This window comes from Trachurus trachurus (assembly GCF_905171665.1).
Source record: "Trachurus trachurus genome assembly, chromosome: 5".
NCBI classification, from domain to species: domain Eukaryota; kingdom Metazoa; phylum Chordata; class Actinopteri; order Carangiformes; family Carangidae; genus Trachurus; species Trachurus trachurus.
The window spans coordinates 29,830,946-29,850,939 of NC_139896.1; the positions used below are offsets into that span (position 1 = coordinate 29,830,946).

Here is a 19,994-nt window from a genome sequence, read left to right on the forward strand (position 1 = left end):
AAGAATAAATTATTGCGCATGATGTTTCGTTGGTCTTGTTTTTTGACTCTCCTCAGGCAGACCTAAACATTTCCACAACAATTTATTTACCTGATTATGGCGATGGATCAACATTATGTTGTACAAGGCAATAAGAAAACCACACCTGCACAGTGGTGTGGTCTTGGTCCCCGACAAAAGTCAAGGTATCAAATTCACAATAGCATTTTACAGGAAGTAATCATTTACATTTCCTAAAGAATGACGAGATTGGAGCTGCTTTCCAAGTCTCCTTTGCTCACTCACTGCTCCCTTTGTAACAGACCTGCTGTATTCCACTCACTACAGGAAACAGTAGATTTAGATTTACATATAATTGTGATATTGTATCACTGCTAAAAGGTGTTGTGTTACTCAATTGTTATTTTTGCATCTATAAATTGTGACCTGTGACACTGTGGGGCTGTTTACAGGGTAGAGAGCAAATCATGAACAGATTTTCATTGTGGGGAATGACTGAGAACACTACACTGTGCATACATTTCACATTCAGAGATTCAGACAGTAAACAAATATAACACAGAAGGGAAATAAACCATGACTGTCACAAGAATCCTCTACAAATACAATTCTTTGAGTTGATTCCCTCAATATCTGCATGCACTAAGGTGCTCAGGGACATGCAACCGACTAATGACAGAAATATTTGTTCATTTAGGACATAATCCCTCCACCTGTTTTACCTCTCTTACATATACATATATATATTTTTCTTTACTTAATTGTGAAATTGATCACACACAAACATGGAAACATGTTATCCACTTACCTTTATTGGCACAAGCTATCCACTGCAAGGGTGTGACATCATAGTTATGCTGGCCAACAGAGAAGGTGAAGACACGAACCTGAACAGAGGGAGAGAGAGAGAACGATGGAGACAATCATTTGAAGGAAATCTGAGAATAAAACAGAAAGCAGTCAAACAGAAGAAAAGCAGAAAGTTCCTGCAGAAAAACGCTTCTGGAGCAAAACCAGATCCCACAAAACCTCCTTCTGGACGACAGGGAGTTCACTGTCATGCAACAACTACGATGCACAAATCTTGACTATGATTAGATTAGCCTCCCAGTCAACTCACACAACTGTCTCCAACGCAAGAGTGCAGTGAGAGAGTTGTCAAACTGCAGATTATTCCTGTGTGACAGCAGCCGTCATGAGGGAACTCGATAGTAATGGATATCAGAATAAATATTGGTGGGGCTGTGAGACCGGGGTGGGGGAAGGAGGGGTGAGAGTGACAACGAGACGGGAACAAAGACACAAACCCGGTATCTATTGGCTGTAATTTTCATAGGCTCTGATGATAAAGTGGCTAATTAGTCAGCAGGTCAGCGCTGTTAACACCCAGCAGCAAAAACAACAAAAGAGACAGAGCAGGAGAGAAAACAGACTGAGAGACACGAGGACAAAGTTGAACACCAAATCACAAGAGGAAAAAAAGAATCTGAATCAGAACAGCCAGAGTGGAAGTGAAGAAAGCTTGGGAGAGGATGTTCTGTGCACAGATTGGAGTGCTTGGCATGTCTGACAGCCTAACGAACACAAGCGCCTGTGCTATAATGAGACAATGTCAGCAGAAAATGGTAAAATGGTGGGATATGGGGAGAGAAAAGGACCTGCTAAGACAGTTTGTGGACATGCATGATCTCTTGGGCTGGCAGAGCGAGTGAGATGACTAGATAACAGCCTTATGGGGACAGACTCACTGTTTTGTTGGGCCAGTTGTACTTCTCAAAGATGTCTTGTGCACGATCCTCCCCGCCATCTGTAAACATCATTATCATCTTATTGCAGTTGGCCCGCGGGGCGCTGCTTTCCTGTGGCACATGAAGAGAGAAGAGGGAGGAGAGAGGAGCGGTGAAAGGGAAAGAAGAGGAGAGACACACGGGAGTTGGAGAGAAGAATAAACGGGGGAAGGTGGTTAGACTAGAGCATCATTCAAAACAGAGTGCTATTGTAGTAGATATATCAAAGAGACAGAGGGGACATTGTGACACTTTAACCCCGCTGTTAAGCATTCATAAGCTGTACACAAACATTGACATTTTATAACACACTCTAATGATGCAGCTGTAGTTAGATATGTGTCAATTTATCTGTCAACAACTAGAAACCCCCTGTGGACACCAATAAGAGGAGGCACAGAATGTAAACTGGACTCCTTTCTACAGCATCTGCAAAGAGCTGACACTGCTGATTTACAAGATGGCATTGCAATAGTAATATGCGTGATATGGGTACAGTATCATTAAGTAAGTACATTTTAATTTAAATATAGTAGTACGAGTACACAGAGTGCTTAACAGTATACACATTAAACCATAATTCCACAACACAAATATTAAAGGGATAGTTCAACATTTTGGCAAATTGGCCCATTGCCATAATCCCTATAGTCATAGCAGTAGGTTCGTTACCTTTAATTGTCGGTGCAAGCTATTTTTAGAACGGCGGAGCAGAGCCGCGAGCTGCTCAGAGCTACGCTACGGAGGCTAATGGGATTTCTTAGTTTCACTCATCAAACTCATCAAATACACAATCCAACAACACCAAAACGCTCTGGTGGACAAGTTGTGACCTGCACATTCACCACGCTATGAGATAATAACGGAACGAAACGAGACGGAGTTGTTTTCAAGGTAAATGCAGAGACTGCTTGCTGAAAAACTGCCCTTGAAGACAATGCGCATCAGCTGTTTTGCAGGAATTTACCTCTAAAACAACTGGACCGGCTGGGGGTGTGATGGTGAATATGGTCGCAGATGTAACGGGGGGGTTTGGCCATTGAAAGGCTTCGTCAGTGAGCAGCAGCACCTTGTACTGAATTCTGAACGGGACGGGTGGCCAGTGCAGAGTAGCGGGTGGTATGGGTATCCTGTTGGGTTCATTTCATAAATCTCCACTTCAGGTAAGAACCTTCTTTGTAAGATGGGACTTCCTCATGGGATATTTTATGGACCCACCTGGCAGAACCTGTTTAGATTTCATTCATTGCAAAAGATCTCCTGTGCATGAGCATTTTCCTTTTTAAGCTTCTTTCATTGGGTAAATTAATCAGTAGCTACACATATGATTGTGTTTTGATGATCTGATGGTAATACTAACGGGTTCATTTTTAGGTGTAGCATGGAGCGGTAATATCACCAAATCAAAGAACTCATCATAACACAGAGAAGTCGATCATCATACGCCACAGATAGAAAGCAGATATTTGTTCAGGAAATGTATTTACATCCCTACAGAGGTGAAATTACTATTCTTTTGTCCAAATATATTGTTCTTTTTTTGCTGCAGTGAATCTATCTAATCCACTTTGAGTTTTCATTCTTTGCTTTTCATCTACACATTCCCCAGTAGGGAGGCACACACTTCCTCATATTATCATGATTTTAGGATTTCATTTGAAGTATACAATATTATTCCAGCGTTAAATTTGATTGTGTCAGAAGCACTTTCACAAGCATTTCAGGACTATATGTTCATAGCCGGGCTGCAATGTTTAGCATTCAGCTTTCATACAACCCCCCCCTCGCCCCCCTCCACCCCTCTGCACGGCAGCTGCCATTGATATGCAGGCCAGCGGCATGTCAATCTGACAAGATTCTAATAAAGATAAATAATATTGCTACAATTACATATTTTTATTGTGCTTCTGCCACCAATCATGGGTGTGAGTCTGCCACAGACAGCGATTAAAGGGGCCTTTTTATTTCTCATTCTGCTGGCAAGGGGAGGAGGAGGAGGAGGAGGAGGAGGAGGAGGAGGGGTGGGGGGTTGCAGCCGGCACTTGGCTCTGTGCCGCCAAACCCCACCAGAGGAATATAAAGTGTCTGTGGCTGATCTCCTCTGGGCTGCGCTCATCAATCATCCCATCAGAGCCCATTAGGGTGGCAGCCTCCTAAAATACACAGCAGCATACGGAGCTGAGGCAGCACCTGTGTTGAGAGCACGTGGCTGCCCGCTGCTGACAGGCCTCGCTGTTGCGCCGGACGGTCGGCTGGCCGGCTGGCTGGCTGGCTGCAAACGCTCACGTCACTCCGTCACAAGAGCGTTGGCTTTTAATCGGACAAATCTTCCCCAATGACAGAACTCTGGAAATGTCACACACAAACCTGAGCCCCTCACTGCCGGCACCGCTTTATCGCTAAGTTTGGATTTTATTAATTGGATTAGACACTAAAGTGTGGCAGAATGTACTGGAGCTATTACAGCACACACAGACCCAGCATGTTATCCGAGTCTTTCTGGAAGCGCACGATTTGTCAACCACAAACAAACATCCTCCCTCTCGCTGCCCTGCCCTCAAACTGTTGCTGGTTCTTACATTGAGAAGTTGTTCAAAGGCAAAAGTGAAGCCAGACTTGTAATCTGTGGTTCCTTTGGCTTGCATGTGCATCACAGCCTCCTTGAAGATCTTCTTGTTACGAACGTTGGCTTGGACCAAAGTCCTGAAGCAAGGGACAACGGCGTCGGCCTTCTCATTGAACTAGAGGGAGGAAACACAAAAATACATGTAAGTGAACCATACAGTACGTATGTCAGCTTTTCCTGGCAAGAAGACCCATCGATTCACAACATTTAAAGGGATAGTTCAACATTTTGGCAAATTGGCCCATTGCCATAATCCCTATAGTTGTCGCAGTAGGTTCGTTGCCTTTATTTGTTGGTGCGAGCTATTTTTAGAACGGTGGAGCCGAACGGCGGGCTGCTCAGAGCTACGCTATGGAGGCTCATGGGATTTCTTGGTTTCCCTCATCAAACTCATCAAATACACAATCCAACAACTCCAAAACGCTCTCGTGGACAAGTTGTGACCTGCACATTCACCACGCTATGAGATAATAACGGAACGTTACGAGACAGAGTTGTTTTTGAGGTAAATACAGGGACTGCTTGCCGAAAAACTGCCCTGAAGGCAACGTGCATCAGTGGTTTTGCGTGACAAACAACTCCGTCTCGTAACGTTCCATTATTATCTCATAGCGTGGTGGATGTGCAGGTCACAACTTGTCCACGAGAGCGTTTTGGAGTTGTTGGATTGTGTATTTAATGAGTTTGATGAGTGAAACCAAGAAATCCCATGAGCCTCCATAGCGTAGCTCTGAGCAGCTCGCCGCTCCGCTCCGCCGTTCTAAAAATAGCTTGCACCGACAATTAAAGGTACTGTAACAAACCTACTGCTATGACTATAGGGATTATGGCAATGGGCCAATTTGCCAAAATGTTGAACTATCCCTTTAAGTTTGCATCCGTCTGTTCTAAGACTATGTGCTTGTGTGTTATCTGTATGATGTGTGTGTGTAGTTGATGGCAGCAGGATGCAGACGTGGGTGTGTGCAGATGTAAGCCGCCCTGCTACTCTCTGGCTGGCAGTAAACACTGGTAATTACAACTTTCCACACAAAGAACAGGTGCACCTGAAACACCAGTGCAAACCACTGAACAGAAACCCAGCCAAGGTAATATCATCTGTCTCATCTCATCCACCAAATTAGCCTAAAGGCGCGCGCATGTGTGTGTGTGTGTGTGTGTGTGTCATATATATTTCCTCTGAAATCTAGTGTCTATGCATGATTACAACACAAGCAGTGATGTCAGTAATAGCAGGTTTCAAATGTTTCTTTTTGAAGGTCAACTTCAAAATCTACTGACATTTTCAGGCCAGATTGATGTAAAACGCGAAAAAGCTGACATTTCTCATGGGGTTTTGTTGTTTCATATTTAAATTGGCAGACAAAGAAATCAAAGAGACAAAAGTATCCACAGCCACATGTTGAAAAATCCCCACTTATTCCCCATATCTTGAGTCATAAAGGGTTGTGATACACAGTTAAGAACAGGCTTAGACAAAAACAAACTGGGTTACATTTACTATCTATAGTAAATAAAAATAAACTGGTCCTTTGAAATAAATTCCCTTATTCACAACTAATGATATTAGCATTACTGAAGTGAGGGCACAGTATGTGTTCAATAAGTCTACTGAAACATGTGGACTGGAGAGATGCTGTCTGATGATTATTTTCAGTTAATTTTTTACTTATTAATGTCCTTTGTGTTTGCAAATAATTCACAGCAAGCTTTTGTAAGCCCTCACTTTCTTTATTGGGGTGAAAATCAGATGCGTTCCCACCCAGATTACCATGCTCATTTCTTGCTCTTAGAGCTGGGATTTAGAGGCATACAGTGGCTAAGAGCAATGGATTATGAAGGATTACTGAAGGAAGTCTCCAAACACAGCCACCACACCAAGCATGTGGACGTGCGCGCGCGTATGTGTGTGTGTTATCTGTCCTGCAATATAGGATAACGTTAATATTCCCCTAAACATGAGTCCTAATAGAAAGCTTAGTAACTGGCAGAGAGTGAAAGAGACAGACAAGCAAAAATCCCACACGGACAACAGTGACGCAGGAAGAGCAAATATACTGTAATGAGGGAAGTGCAGTGTTTCCACTACGAGCAAACAACTGGGAACAGTATGAGCACACGGTGCCGTTTACTGAATCCCTGCTTGATTACCACCTGCTTAATGAATACAGCAAATATTTGTGTTATCGTTGTTTACAGAAGCGATTTGTATGATTAATCGCACGTCATGATCTACAAACTTGCACTTACCCTGGCCACGTTCACATAGTCATCATCTGATAAAGTGTCCAGCATCTCCACAACGGAGGTTTTCATGAGCTTCAGGGTGAGTCCGCTGACACTCCCACTCCTGCAGAGGAGAAGCAACAAAGGACTTTAGAGGCTCAGATGAATAAAAAACAGGACTGGAAATTTCTCCAAACTCAAAGTAGCTCCTGTGTGTTTTAGACAGTAGTGCAGTGGCAAATGGACGACGGTCGCCTTCTTCTAACTTTGGGCTTTGCTCAGACCAACAGGTGGCACTAGTGCCCTTTGAAGGAGACACACACACTCACACACTCTAGCCAGGCGGGGAGTGATGTTGAAAGAGTGGGCAGCGAGACACTTACACATCCACAATGATGACCATATCCTTTGGAGACGATGCACCTTGGATATACCTGCACAAAGGACACAAAGGAGGAGCTTTAATTTGTTCCCATAATCTTTGTGAACTGCAATAAAGAAAGAAGCCAAAGTCGCAATGAGCTGAGCCATGATAATATGAAGCGACCATGGCTGAGCCCACTTAAGCTACAGAATACAGAGAAGGCTTATGTGCTTAGAAGAGTTAATAAGTTGTGCTGTATAGTATACTTCAGTCTTGGCAACGGCTACTGTCGACGGACCTCGACACAGATACTCCACCGTTCTCCACAACAATACCTACTCTAAATAATTACTGCGTAAGCCACAGTAATTGTTAGTTTATGCTCTAAGTATGTAATGTATTCATGACAATGGTCTGTACTGGACTATAACCTCTTAACCAAACAAGCTATCACTGTAAAAACAGCCTTTATAACAAGCCAAGTGCTCTGTCCAAAAGATACAGCAATTTACTCAATATATTTCTCTACAAAGGCTTCATAATACCCTCAATCAATGACAACAGCTGAGCTGATACTGTCTTGTTCAGAGCTCAAACAATTATTTTGATATTCAGAAATTAACAGGAGGCCAAATATCTATTTTTTTTTAAAATCTGCTTGAATAAGCTGTTTTATTTATATATTTATATGAGAAACAGGTCACAATATGTTGGTTAGTACATTTTATTTCCAGTTCCAGTCAACTGATTAAATAGTTTTTGTCAAAGGAAATGACAGTTTGCTCTTAGTAGTGAATGATCAACCTTAAGTCTGCCGGAAAGTACCAATTCTCATAATCATAATGATATAGAAAGGAAGAGCAATTTATCTTAGGGCTTAAAATGAGCACAAATGACTGTTCAAAATAGAATTTTTTTTGCAGTGACGCTATTGTGAATCACACAATGTAATATGCTTTATTCTTAGTCACTCGAAATTTATATAAACTTGTCGAGGAGCAGCCTGAGTGGTGCTGACCTGTGCTGTGGAGAGCCTGTGCTGAGCTAAGTGCTGTCAGTAAAGGAAGATGGCTGACGTTCTGTTCCTTTAATGACTCATCAGTTGGGCGTCAAACACATTATTTACTGTGGCGGGCCTTTGTTGGGGGGGGGAAGACGCAAGCTGCTTAAGACCATTATGCTTCCGCTGCAAAGAAACTCCTAAAATAGGTGCTGTTCTTCTGGGTGCGTGTCACAGCGCCGGCCAACAAAGCAGCCGCGGCGCTCAATTAGCCAGGCCGGACAACTTGTGTCCTGGGAGACACTCGCACGCAACACCTGTCCACGTGGATAGAGGATGATATACAGAGGGAAATCAAACATTCCCTCGCTCTGCTCCAGTTGCAATTAAATTCACATTCACCCATGATACAAAGAGAAGTGACATTGATGGACACAGTAGGCTTTTTTCTGTGGCACGCTGGGAAGAGGGGGAGCGAGGGGGGTTTGAGTGTGACATTCTGGGGTGTGAGCAGGGAAGCAGTTAGCAGCCGTCTTAGGCAGAGGCAGAGTAATCATCAGGGGTCTCTTTCTGCTGATTATCAGCCATTCCGCTGAGTGTGGAGAGAAGCCAGCTGCCTGTGGGCCAGAGAGCCTCTGTTCTTATGCTCGGCCAAGCTGATATGGAGGTAGAGCTGCCGAGCCCCCAGCAGGCTTTGCCGGCGCTCCCACAAGTCTCGGCGCTCCCCGCTCGCTGGCAGGCGCCGCTCCAACCTGCAGAATGACCCCTGACCCCCCCTGAGTTGAAGTGGCGTCCCTCAGCAACACTGCCGGGGCTGCTCAAATCCGGTTTTCAGATGCAACCTGGGCCCCGCTCCGCCGGAAAAGCTGCCTGGAAACCCCCAAACGGAACGAGGGACTCGGCAGCACTGGCCGCACCTCGCAAGAGGTCGATTAACTGAGCATGCCCAGAGTGAGCATGGGCAAAATGTGCGTCTGTGTGAGGGAGAGAGGGGGGAGGGAGAATCCAATTATTTTCAATAATAAAGAATGCCACATCAAAGGTAGAACTTCCACAGCTCTCCACAACTGTGTGGCATATGAAATCAGGTCTGGAACCATGAGGCATATTGGCATGCTTGACTTTTATCAATTTAATTACTGAAATCTTAATTTGAGGGAGAGAGAGGGAGAGGGAGAGGAGGAGAGATCTGAGACTCCACACAGTGGTGGCCTCTTTCTTTTTTTCGAGCGGATGGGGTTTGTGAAAGCAATCATCGATGCAGGACGGAGACTCAGTCAGAATGTGGCCCACGTCTCCATTCCCTCAGGCTCATGGACGGAGACACCCTGTCTGGAGATTGAAGGAGGGTCATTTGGTGACGGCCGATGCCTGCAGACCAACAGTAGGATTTCATTAACTTCTCTGGTCAGCCTATTTCTCATAGAGGAGAATAGTCCTTTAATGGGACTTCAAGTTATTTTGAAGGGGGCTAAATGTTAATTATACAGCAATGCAGACTTCAATTACTCAGTCATTATGGGTCATCTCACAATGTAAAATCTCACAATGGTGGACTGTGTAAACTTTGGCCCTAAAATCTGCTGAGAAAATATTACTTTCAAGCAGATCATTTCTGTCTAACTGTGAAAGAGGCAGCATTGATCAGCAGTAATGGGGTTTAAGAGGAATGTGTGAGCAGCGACGGAGGAGAGAAGAGTAACACATGAGCCAGAATAGTGTCACTCAGCGCTGAAGCTATAGTGCTACCACGGCTGATCTTCCCCGCAGATTGTCTTGGTGTATCAGCACCGCTTCTCTTTCTCTCCCTTTCCATTGCCTGAAGTACGATTGAATTTCTCTCTGTGCCTGTGAGCAGAGAACATCAGGATCAGAGTGAGAGGGAGAGAGAGGGGGGGGGGGGGGGGGGGATGAAGTCAAGGATTTTTAGTCTCCGGGCTGATATGCAGTTCCGTGGTTCTGACAGATAAAAATCGCGAATTGAGGCCGGTATCAGTGTATAATTCTCCACATTTTGACTCATGGATCCAGATGTGTTGTTTCTGCATGGATTCCAGTCAGTAATTACCTCTCAGCTTCTGCCCACTGATGCCATTCTTTCCCTGTCATTACCCAGTCTCCTGCGTGCCAAGACCAGGTGACAAGCAGATGGGCCTGGCTGGTGCTGAACTGAGCCCCGTCGCCCATTCTGTCCCGCAGCGACGCAACCATCAGCCATCAGGCCAGGAGACTCAACGGATCAGCCTATGGCCTCTCTGTTCTGTTCACTCACCGAAAGTTATGGTCAGCATCCGACCACTGGCGTTGAACCAGCGTAACTAGTGGAGGCGTTTTATTTTGACATCACATGATGATGGTGTGGTTCAGTCTGAGTGGCTCACTGCAGAAGATCCACCAGCAGACGCTCTAATGCAACCTGTTTCTACCCGTCCATCATCTAGAGGTATTCACACCTCACATCTCATAAATTACCGAATCTGAAATGTGAAACCGGTAACAACTCCTTTGCTGGCAATCTAAGTGCAGCTGCCTCGCTGTAAAGTGAAACACTGCAGTTGGAGTTAACAGGATTCAGCTAAAGGGATCATAAAAATAAAACCATAAAAACAAAAATCTAAAATTTGTTTATGTGATCTCTAAAATACATACAATAAAAACCTAAAAGCCTCCGAGTACCACAACAAAGAGATGTTGCACTGTGGAAATAAAATGTTGCTCTTATTCTTAACAAACACTGCACTGTTGCTTGTGCTGTGAAATATAAATTCATCCACAAAGTGTCTTGTGTTGATCTGACATCAATCTAATAGTTGTTACACCCCTACAAAGCTGTTTTGATTGTTTGAAATAGCTTATTGATTGCGTTTTTCTGACAAACAGAGATCAGTCAATAGACAGAAAATTTATTAAAATCAATTTGGAATATATAATTAGGTTATTAAATAACAAAATGTAAAACCTTGGGAGAATTTAACTATTTTTCTGTTGTAAATGTGATATTTTCCTGGTTTTAGACTGTTGCTCAAACATCATTTCTTATATTTCTTTAATTTATACTTTTTTTTAACTGACAGATGAATTGATAAGGGACATAATTGTTAGTCACAGCCCTAAAGCACAGTACCGAGTTGTACAATATATCTCAGCTGGCATCAGAGGTCTTTTGAGTTAATAGTTAATTGCAAACATGTGATTGCTGAGATCTTTTTTCTCCCTATTGTGATATATTATAAACCACATACATCATGTATGTCATGAAATAACCGTGTTCACGCTATCACACATGTGCATGTGACATTATGTACAATCATGATAAAGTCTGATGGGTGTGTGTGTTAGACATGTGCTCTTTACACTGAGGTGGAACCAAGTATTGCTCTAAATGAGAGGAGATTAAAGCAGCGGCATTCACAGCCACCTCAGCCTTTACACCCCGCCCCCCCTCCACATAAATCTAAAAGAAATGCATTATACAAGCAATGAACACAATGACATATTCTTCGTTGTGGTGATTGTATTTCACTCCTTTTGCAGCAGTCCGGCAAAGGAGTCTCATTGGAATTCATGAAATAGTTTTATCATGGCACAGCGTTGTAAAATCAATACATTAACCGTGCCGGGGGCCTGACTCTCTGAGGAGATTGTGTTTATGCACCCAGACACATTCCACAAAGTGTTGCGCATTACATTTAAATGGAGGAATTATCTCCGACATACATTTCAGATAAATGCCATAGATACATGTAGCATGATACACTGAGTAGCTTAGGCTCATTTCATTATGCTACAGCAAGTGTGCAGGGAAAGCTTATGCGCTGTGTGTGTTGGTTTCACCATGCTCTATTGTGAACTCATTTTCTTGAATGCACCGTATAGTGCATACACAGAATGACTGGGACATACAGTAGAGTAGAGGAGAGTGCCTTCACTATTATATACTGTGTTTGTCCACTATAACATCCACTAGTGTGTGTTTGTCCACTATAAGATAAATACACTACAGTGTGTGTTTGTCCATTATCCACCTTTTTCCGAACGTCAAAAACGTAATGTGGTTTTGCTCTTCCGGTGGAATTTTTTGGAATTTTTTTTTCCAGTTTCCATGGTTTCGGTAGTCGCAGTAAATGCATGGATTTTTTTTTTCAATGAAAATCTGTAAAACACATGGATCATCACATCAGCTTTTAACAATGAATATCACACAATTGACATCCGTGTTAAAAGCCAGCGCTAATAGATCCATGCATTTACTGCAACTATGACAACGACTGAAAACCATGGAAACGTAAACGTACAATTCCACCGGAAATGCAAAACCGGCTTCCGGTTTTGACCATAGATGACGTTCGGAAACTTGTGGATAGCATACATCCACTACAGTGTGTGTTTGTCCATTATAACATACATCCACTACAGTGTGTGTTTGTCCACTATAACATAAACAGACTACAGTGTGTGTCTTCTATAACATACATTCACTATAGTGTGTGTTTGTCCACTATAACATAAACAGACTACAGTGTGTGTCTTCTATAACATACATTCACTATAGTGTGTGTTTGTCCACTATAACATAAACAGACTACAGTGTGTGTCTTCTATAACATACATTCACTATAGTGTGTGTTTGTCCACCGTGATGTGTGAATTTTCTCCACAGCATGAACTCTGATGTCCATGCACCATGTTCACCATACCATAATGGCAGAACTATGCAGAGAAATTGCTAGTGTGCATGCATATGTGTGCACTGTAGGTGTGTCTGTGTGCGTGCTCCCAAGTGTGCGTGGATTTGTGTTGTGCTGATGGGCTTATTATTTTATGGACTGCTGCTCTCTTAGTGCTCCTGTGGATGTGGCAGGCGAATAAAGATTGAATTAAGATAAAAATATAGGAGGACGGCGTCCAGAGAGCCTGCAGGAGAAAGAGATGTTGTCTGCCGTTTATTTATTCCACTTTCTGTTGATTATTGGAAGTGTTGGTGCCAACATTCACATTTCCATATTTTCGGTTTCCTCTAAAGAAGAATACATGAAATTCTATGCTGAAATTTTCCACCACTTTCCACGCTGTAATAAGTACAGAATATTAAATTAGCCCTGCATATTGGAATACATCAGTGCCAATTATGAGTGGGTAAGTACAAGTCTGTTATTGCCGCTCTTAAGACGGAACAAAAAGTCTCCTGCTGTGTGTTCGTTCAAAATGAAATGTCAAATGTTTTGATTGGGACTCTCCTTGTTGAACTGCTGAAGCTTTATGTCTTTCAGTCTCACCAACAACAACAATAAAAAAACAGCCTGTCCATGAGGCAGCGCTGGAGTACAGGCGCTGAAGGATGAAGAAGAACTGATGGAAAAGGTGAAGCTCAGGGCTCTAGATATTGGAAATTGTATTTTGGGGGAGCCTCAGCTTTGAGGATCGACTAGTCGTCATAATATTTACAAAGAGGTTAGATTGACTTTTTAAAGAAATCAATAAGTGATATAGCCTGCTGCAGTGAACCTGGGAGGTAATGGGATCTCTGCAACGCTTGGCTAACAGGACTCTGGTTACTTCTCTCTTCCCCCTTTCATTTCCCTCTCCCCCTCTGCCTGACTTCTCCCTCTCTGCTTGGCTTCCCCTGATATTGTGAACAGACATTATAATGGACAAATGTTAATAATTAATGTCAGAGCAATTGGAGACAATTAAGTGTGTTGACTGGACCATTAATTTTCCTGGGGCAGTTGGTGGGGGAGCAGACGGGGGAGAGGGGAGAGGGGAGAGCCCATCTGTGGAGGCAGACGGCCCACCCATCTTCTTGGTAAGAAGTGCACCTGGTCAGCTCCGGCCAGGTCGGCCACGCCGCCGTCCATCCGTCCCAGTGAAGCTACAGGTCTATTACACTACAAACTGGCCATGAATTTTTGGCAGCTATTTCCTCCACGGTGAATTACAGCTCTCACTGGGTGACGAGTCCCCGAGACAGTGTCAGTGAAACATTACTGAAGCTTGACCAAAGGGTTGCATCTGTGTATTCCAGTGATTAAACCTGTATTAGAGCTACATATCAGGTATATCAGCCCATATGAGCTGAAGAGTTTGAGATAGGACAGATGGGTTGGAGACAGAGTGTGTCTGTCTGTGTTTGGACATTATTCACTGTCCATATTATCTTAAGTCCTATTTGCCTCTATGTGTTCATCCTTGGTGTCGTCTTGTCTTTCTTGGACAGAATTGCGAATATCAAGAAAAGTGATATTTCAGAGAAGAAAAAATGGAGCGACATCATACTGTACACACCCTCTCAACTTGGCGGTCTATTTAAGATGGGTGACTTATCCATCGTCCTCTTTGCTAATCTATGACACAGCAGCATCTCACAGCTCTGTTCTGCCCCACCACCACCCCAGCATCCACCTGTCGGCTCCGGGTTAAGATAGCTGCTCATCACTCCCATATTCTCAGGGAGTGATGAAGTCGGAGCCTTGACGCCAAACGCAAAGGTATAGTCTGTCTGTCTGAAATATATTTTTGTTTTACAAGTGTCAAATCTCTGACTTTTTTCTATTCTGCTACATTTACTATTTACTATTATCTCATAATTGTCACAGTGGTAGGTTCACTATCCCCATTTTAAACTCAGTTGATAGGCAACGTTATGTGGGAAACTGTTTGTTGACTGTGGGTGGTAACTGCTTCTGTCAGAAACACCTGTAGCTTTAGATGATAATCTAATTCTCTTATAGAAATATGCTCAGTACCTGCAGCGTCATAAATTATATTAATTTTCAGTTCTCAGTTCTATAGAATCAATAAGGGAATGTAGAGTTACATTATGTGTGACTTGAGTTAATGCCCACGTTGCGGTTTGCGTTACTGTCCGTGTGACGGACGCTGCTGTCTCAGCCTGTCACATGACGGGCTTACCTAACCCCTGCCGACTGTTTTTGTAACGTGTGTGATTGGTCGACCTCTCCAGAGAATGTCAGTCGGGGAGACAGCATGTTAGACTATAATCACACAAGTCTGACCTGACATATAATGACACTCCCTGCCACGGCCCCGCCACTCAGCATGGCTGGGCACAAGTTGCTAAGCAACAGGCCACAGGAAATGTCGAAGGCTCCGACATGAGGAAAAGCACGACAAGGATGACAGTGACAAACATGGAGGACCAGGGGCTGATGCGGCGTTCCTCTGTGCAGAAATACACCTCTTCCTCCGTGTGATCTCGGCCCCCCTCATCCTCATCCTTCTCCTCCCTCGTTCTCTCTCTCTCTCTCTCTTCAGGAAGACTCCCCCAGTCAAAACATGTGTAAGTGCATTAAACTGGGATGTACTCTGGTTATTGTGCTGACAGATCAAAGACAGGATCCTTGTAGAAGTTGTCCTGCTACACAGTGGCTTCTTGTGTTTTCCCACATTTGTCATGTTTATGGTGTTGCCTACTGTGACAGTGGAGCGCTGGGGAGACTTTCTTCATGTGCTGACTTAATTAAATTGTCAGGTAACACCTCGTTAGCCTGATGATTACAGATAGACTGAGGTGTTGGGCAATCCCTTTTAATGTTTTTCATTAAAAGGCTTCAAATCTGTGGACAATCTAAACAAAATGTTTCTTCCAGTAAGAACCTGCTGTCACTGACTGACAGGTCAAACCCCTCAGTGTTATATCTGAATACAGATTGGAATAAACAATAAAAAGTAACCAACTCTACTGACTTATTATTTTCTGTCTTTTATCCCACAAGTGATAGAATAGTATAAACACAACAGCGTGAGAAAGATGTAAACTGTGCAAAGTTCAATACATTTCATCTTTGTTTTCTTTGTTGTTTCTTCTTTTTTTTTTAACAGATTATAGGCTATATGAAATAAATTATAGGCTGTTGTTTTCAAGTATTGTGTTATTTTATGGGTATTTATTGACTTTGTTTTGCTTGGTTAGGATGGGAGCACTATAATTTTGATATTTTTGTGCCTCTCTAAATCAAATCCTGAACCTTGCCTGGACATTTTAAACACTACACTTATTAATCAAATGATTGTTGCAGATTTTAGATCTTAAGTTTCATAAAACTTCAGCAGAATGTAAAGGTTTATGTTGCTTGTCTTTTGTTTGTTTGGTCTGAGATCGTTGACTTGATCTGACAGCCTGGCCTGACCTCAAACAGCCACTCAGGCTGAGCTGGACCGAGACAGAGAAGGGAAAACGGGGTCAGGTCTAATCAACATTGCTGCCATGATTATGTCCAGTTCACTCCAACCTGTAACCAGGCAACAGGCAGGGCCGCCACAAAGCCGATGTGACAGTGGCAGGTAGATTGAATGTGGACGGATGGACAGGAAGCCGGGTGAAGGGGCTGTTTGGCCCGATGCAGCCTAGTTCTGTCCAGCCTGTCACACTCGCCCACCCTGGCACTGTACGGGGATCAGCTGTTGCACAAAGAACCACAGGCAAAGGTGGCCACTTTAAACTAAAACATTACCCCCTATCTTGTTTTTGTCCTTGTAGCAAAATACAGTGCATTCTACATTATCACTTACAGAGATAAATATGGGTCAGGAAAATGTTCTGATCCCATTCCATTAAACAATAGCTCTTATTTAGCTGGAGGCTGGAGGGAGCACAGGAAGTCCACACAAGCCAGGGACAAATACTGTACAGGAATCTTAATGTAAGACTGAATCCAGCCTCTGTTTCCTTTAGTAGAATTAAAGCTTTTCTGTTTTACATGTGACTACAGTCACAAAGCCGTGCATATAAGCAGCCAGTGTAGGAAAACTGTCTGCAATTATATTATGATACATTTTTATAGAAAAAAAGAGTGTTTTTTGTATAATGCAGTGACGTTAAACACATTGAACACAACACAGAGCAAAGAATAGAGATTATACAACTAAAAAGTCCTCAATGTAACAAAGCCAGTGTGGACACAAGCCTATTCCCTAATTAAAAATCAAATGTGTTTACAGCATGTGAAGTCACATCTCAACAGTCTGTCACAATTTTGAGACAGCGTCATGGCGCAGCTGCCGACAGCACAGGTGTTGCCATGACAAGTTAAATCTCTGCCGTTTTACTGTGCTGCTGTTGCCTCTGATGATGACGATGATGATGTTTGTATTGGTTAGAGGCTGTCCACTCTGAGCTACACAAACTCCTGCCCACTCGACGCTCAGCTGCACCAAGACAATGCACTTTGAAAAGTTCAGCCAATGACCTTACAGCACATTAAGTGCATGGAGGGTTAAAGGACAGAAGCCGTGTCAGAGTAGCATTTACCATTAATGCTCCTAAAGAGATTAAAGGTGCCAATTTAGTAAAAAAATATCTGAAATTGTCAAAAATGTTGAGGATAATGGTTGCTCTCTTTTATTCAGCCCGAAGTGGCTGATAGGCATGAACAGTGGAAGGAAAGAAATTACACTGTTATTAGGCTGAGGCTATGTACCTAAGCTTCTCTATAAATACGGCACTTACCATGGTCTTCTGCGGACGTCATACAGGTCAATCTTGTTGGGCGCCCTCCATGGAGTGGCTGGAGAGAGCAAGGCGGCGAGTTAGAGGTACGTACAGTTGACTGTAGGATATTTTGGATCAGATTAGATCAAAGTAATCATAATTTCATTCTGTCTATCGAGTTACCAGTACAGCCATCTGATAAGAGATTGCCAATGTTCCTGCGGCTCAGGAGCCCAAGGGTCAATTTAGACTTTATCTCTCCCCGAAGTTCTAAGGCAGACTGAACTGTCCCTACCTGGGTAGTAGCGTGTCACCCCTGTGGCGCTGCCGAACACCTGCCACCGCAGAGAGCTGTCCTCGCGACGGTTCTCGATGAAGACCCTCTCCAGAGCCTGGGTCCAGTTCAACTCGTTTAGGATGACCGGGGCTGTGGGGAGCACACACAAAGAGAAATGCAACAGTGAACTGGTTAATATCATGTGAGGAGAAGATGAAGTTTAAACAGATTTTCACCTATTTTTTTTATTGTCCCCAGTGGAATGAAAAGACTTCCGCTGCAAAAGGACACTGTTCAGTTTTTGGTAAACAACCACATCCTCTTGCAATAAACACAAGTCAGAATATGCTTCTGGTTATATAAAAAGAAAAAAAATGGAGAGAATTGCAAATGAGTTGCTGATTATTTCCCGTAGCCCCTCAAAGTATGTATTAAAAGAAGCAATAAATACTGAAAGTACAGGCGCTGGAAATGGTGTCTTTTAATCCGATTTACACCTGAATCTTATATTACTATATTGATTTTTGCACCTGTGTTGCAAATATGCAAAATAAACAGATAAATTCCCTTATTTTTTAATAAACCCACATGATGAGCACTAGATATGGTGCAACCAAAGTGCAAAACACAAGGTTTTTTCTCTGTCAGTACCCCAAAGGTCAGCTCTCCCTGCTGAACAACCTTGTCTGTGCCGGCAGCGGTAAGCTGAGTACATAAGAATGGATGTATGCGGGCGGCGCGGCCGGCGGTGGCTCTCTGAGCGGGGCATCAGTCTAATCTGGGCGATCTCTGAGGAGTGCAGATGAGGAATCTGAAACGACCTTGGCAGGAGGTCATGTGTCACTCGCAGCATGTGGAGGCAGAGGCCACGACTGAACTTTCTGATAGCACAGAAATACAAAACTAAGGAACTAAGGAGGGGGGGGGGCAAAACAGAAGAGAAAGGAAGTGAAGAAATCTGCATGTTCATGTGTCCAACCACATCAAGGTGTTTTGTTTTTTAAAGAATCCCACAGGCAGTGTTGGGCACGTTAAAAGTAATTAGTTATAGTAACTTGTTACTCTTCCCAAAAGTAACTGACTTACTAACTAATTATTACATTATAAAAGTAACTAATTACCAGGAAAAGTAACTATTGTGTTAATTATTTTTTTTAATAAAATGCTCAAATATGTCAAATTACTTGGACTCGCCCCCGAACCTCCTGTTTATCTGGAACCAACCAGCTCACAGTATTCCTCCTGCCTGTATATAGGAATACTGAGTGAGCTGGTTAGTTCCAGATAAAAGGCTTTCCTCCGACTAGTTGATGGACTGAAGAAAAAAAAGGTGTACATGACGTATACATTAACGCGTGTATTATTTTGTGATGTTAACGGAAACAGTAACTTTTTTGATTACTCATCAAAAGTTGCATCATTAGTGACGCTGTTATTCCCATCACTGCTCACAGGTCAGTGGTACTTTGTGAAATGGATTTATGCTCTTGGAGAGAAGTCTTCATCATCTGGTCAACAAGAAATGAAGTTAAGATGCAGCTGCTGGTAGAATAACACTCACCATGACTCATATTCCCTTTCTATATGAGGGACAATATGAGTTACGTTAGACAATCTGTATACCCACACACACACACACACCAACCAAAAATGCTTTCAGCCTGTGTTTAATAGCTAAGCTGAAGTCAGAAGACGGGGAGTGCAATCAGAGGTTTAATAGCCACCTGATTAAAGAGGAAACAAGATGAGGCGCGGAGCTGAGGAGAACTTCACTCGCTCCTCTGATTTAATTACTCAGCCAACCAAAGCTAGATAAGCCTCTGAACCGACAGGTCCAGCTTTTCTCAGCCCCTCGTTTGAATTGCACACAAATAAATGATCGTTATCCACTTTTCCCGTACTTTTGAACCACCACTCTGATTATTTGACGAGCTGTCAGTTTAGGTGTAGGATTTACGCCACCGACCTTCCCCTCATCTACTGCAGCCGGCTCCTGAGCTCTGTTGAGAGCCTCAGAAGACTCATGATCTCACTGTCATTACCCAAACCTACCTTTCACAATATTGTTCTTATATTTTTCACCTGAAAGCTCGGTTCCACCCTGCCAAACACGCCCAGAAATTGGAGCTCGAAAACAAAGCTAAGTTTCATTACTCTCTAACAAATGCACACAAACATACACACACACACACACACACACACACACACACACACACACACACACACACACACACACACACACACACACACACACACACACACA

The 19,994-nt window shown here is 43.2% G+C and overlaps 1 protein-coding gene across 1 annotated transcript in view; it reads right to left on the minus strand.

Moving 5' to 3' along the window:
- The window catches only part of cacna2d2a (calcium channel, voltage-dependent, alpha 2/delta subunit 2a), a gene marked incomplete at its 5' end in the record, with an annotated part of 167,084 nt that overhangs the window by 23,209 nt on the left and 123,881 nt on the right, over positions 1-19,994 (minus strand). Inside the window, 7 exons of the mRNA XM_083971151.1 lie at positions 809-887; positions 1,749-1,859; positions 4,367-4,528; positions 6,664-6,763; positions 7,023-7,073; positions 17,473-17,530; positions 17,750-17,881. Coding sequence (XP_083827277.1) covers positions 809-887; positions 1,749-1,859; positions 4,367-4,528; positions 6,664-6,763; positions 7,023-7,073; positions 17,473-17,530; positions 17,750-17,881 — 693 coding nt within the window. The remainder of the gene's footprint in view (positions 1-808; positions 888-1,748; positions 1,860-4,366; positions 4,529-6,663; positions 6,764-7,022; positions 7,074-17,472; positions 17,531-17,749; positions 17,882-19,994) is intronic.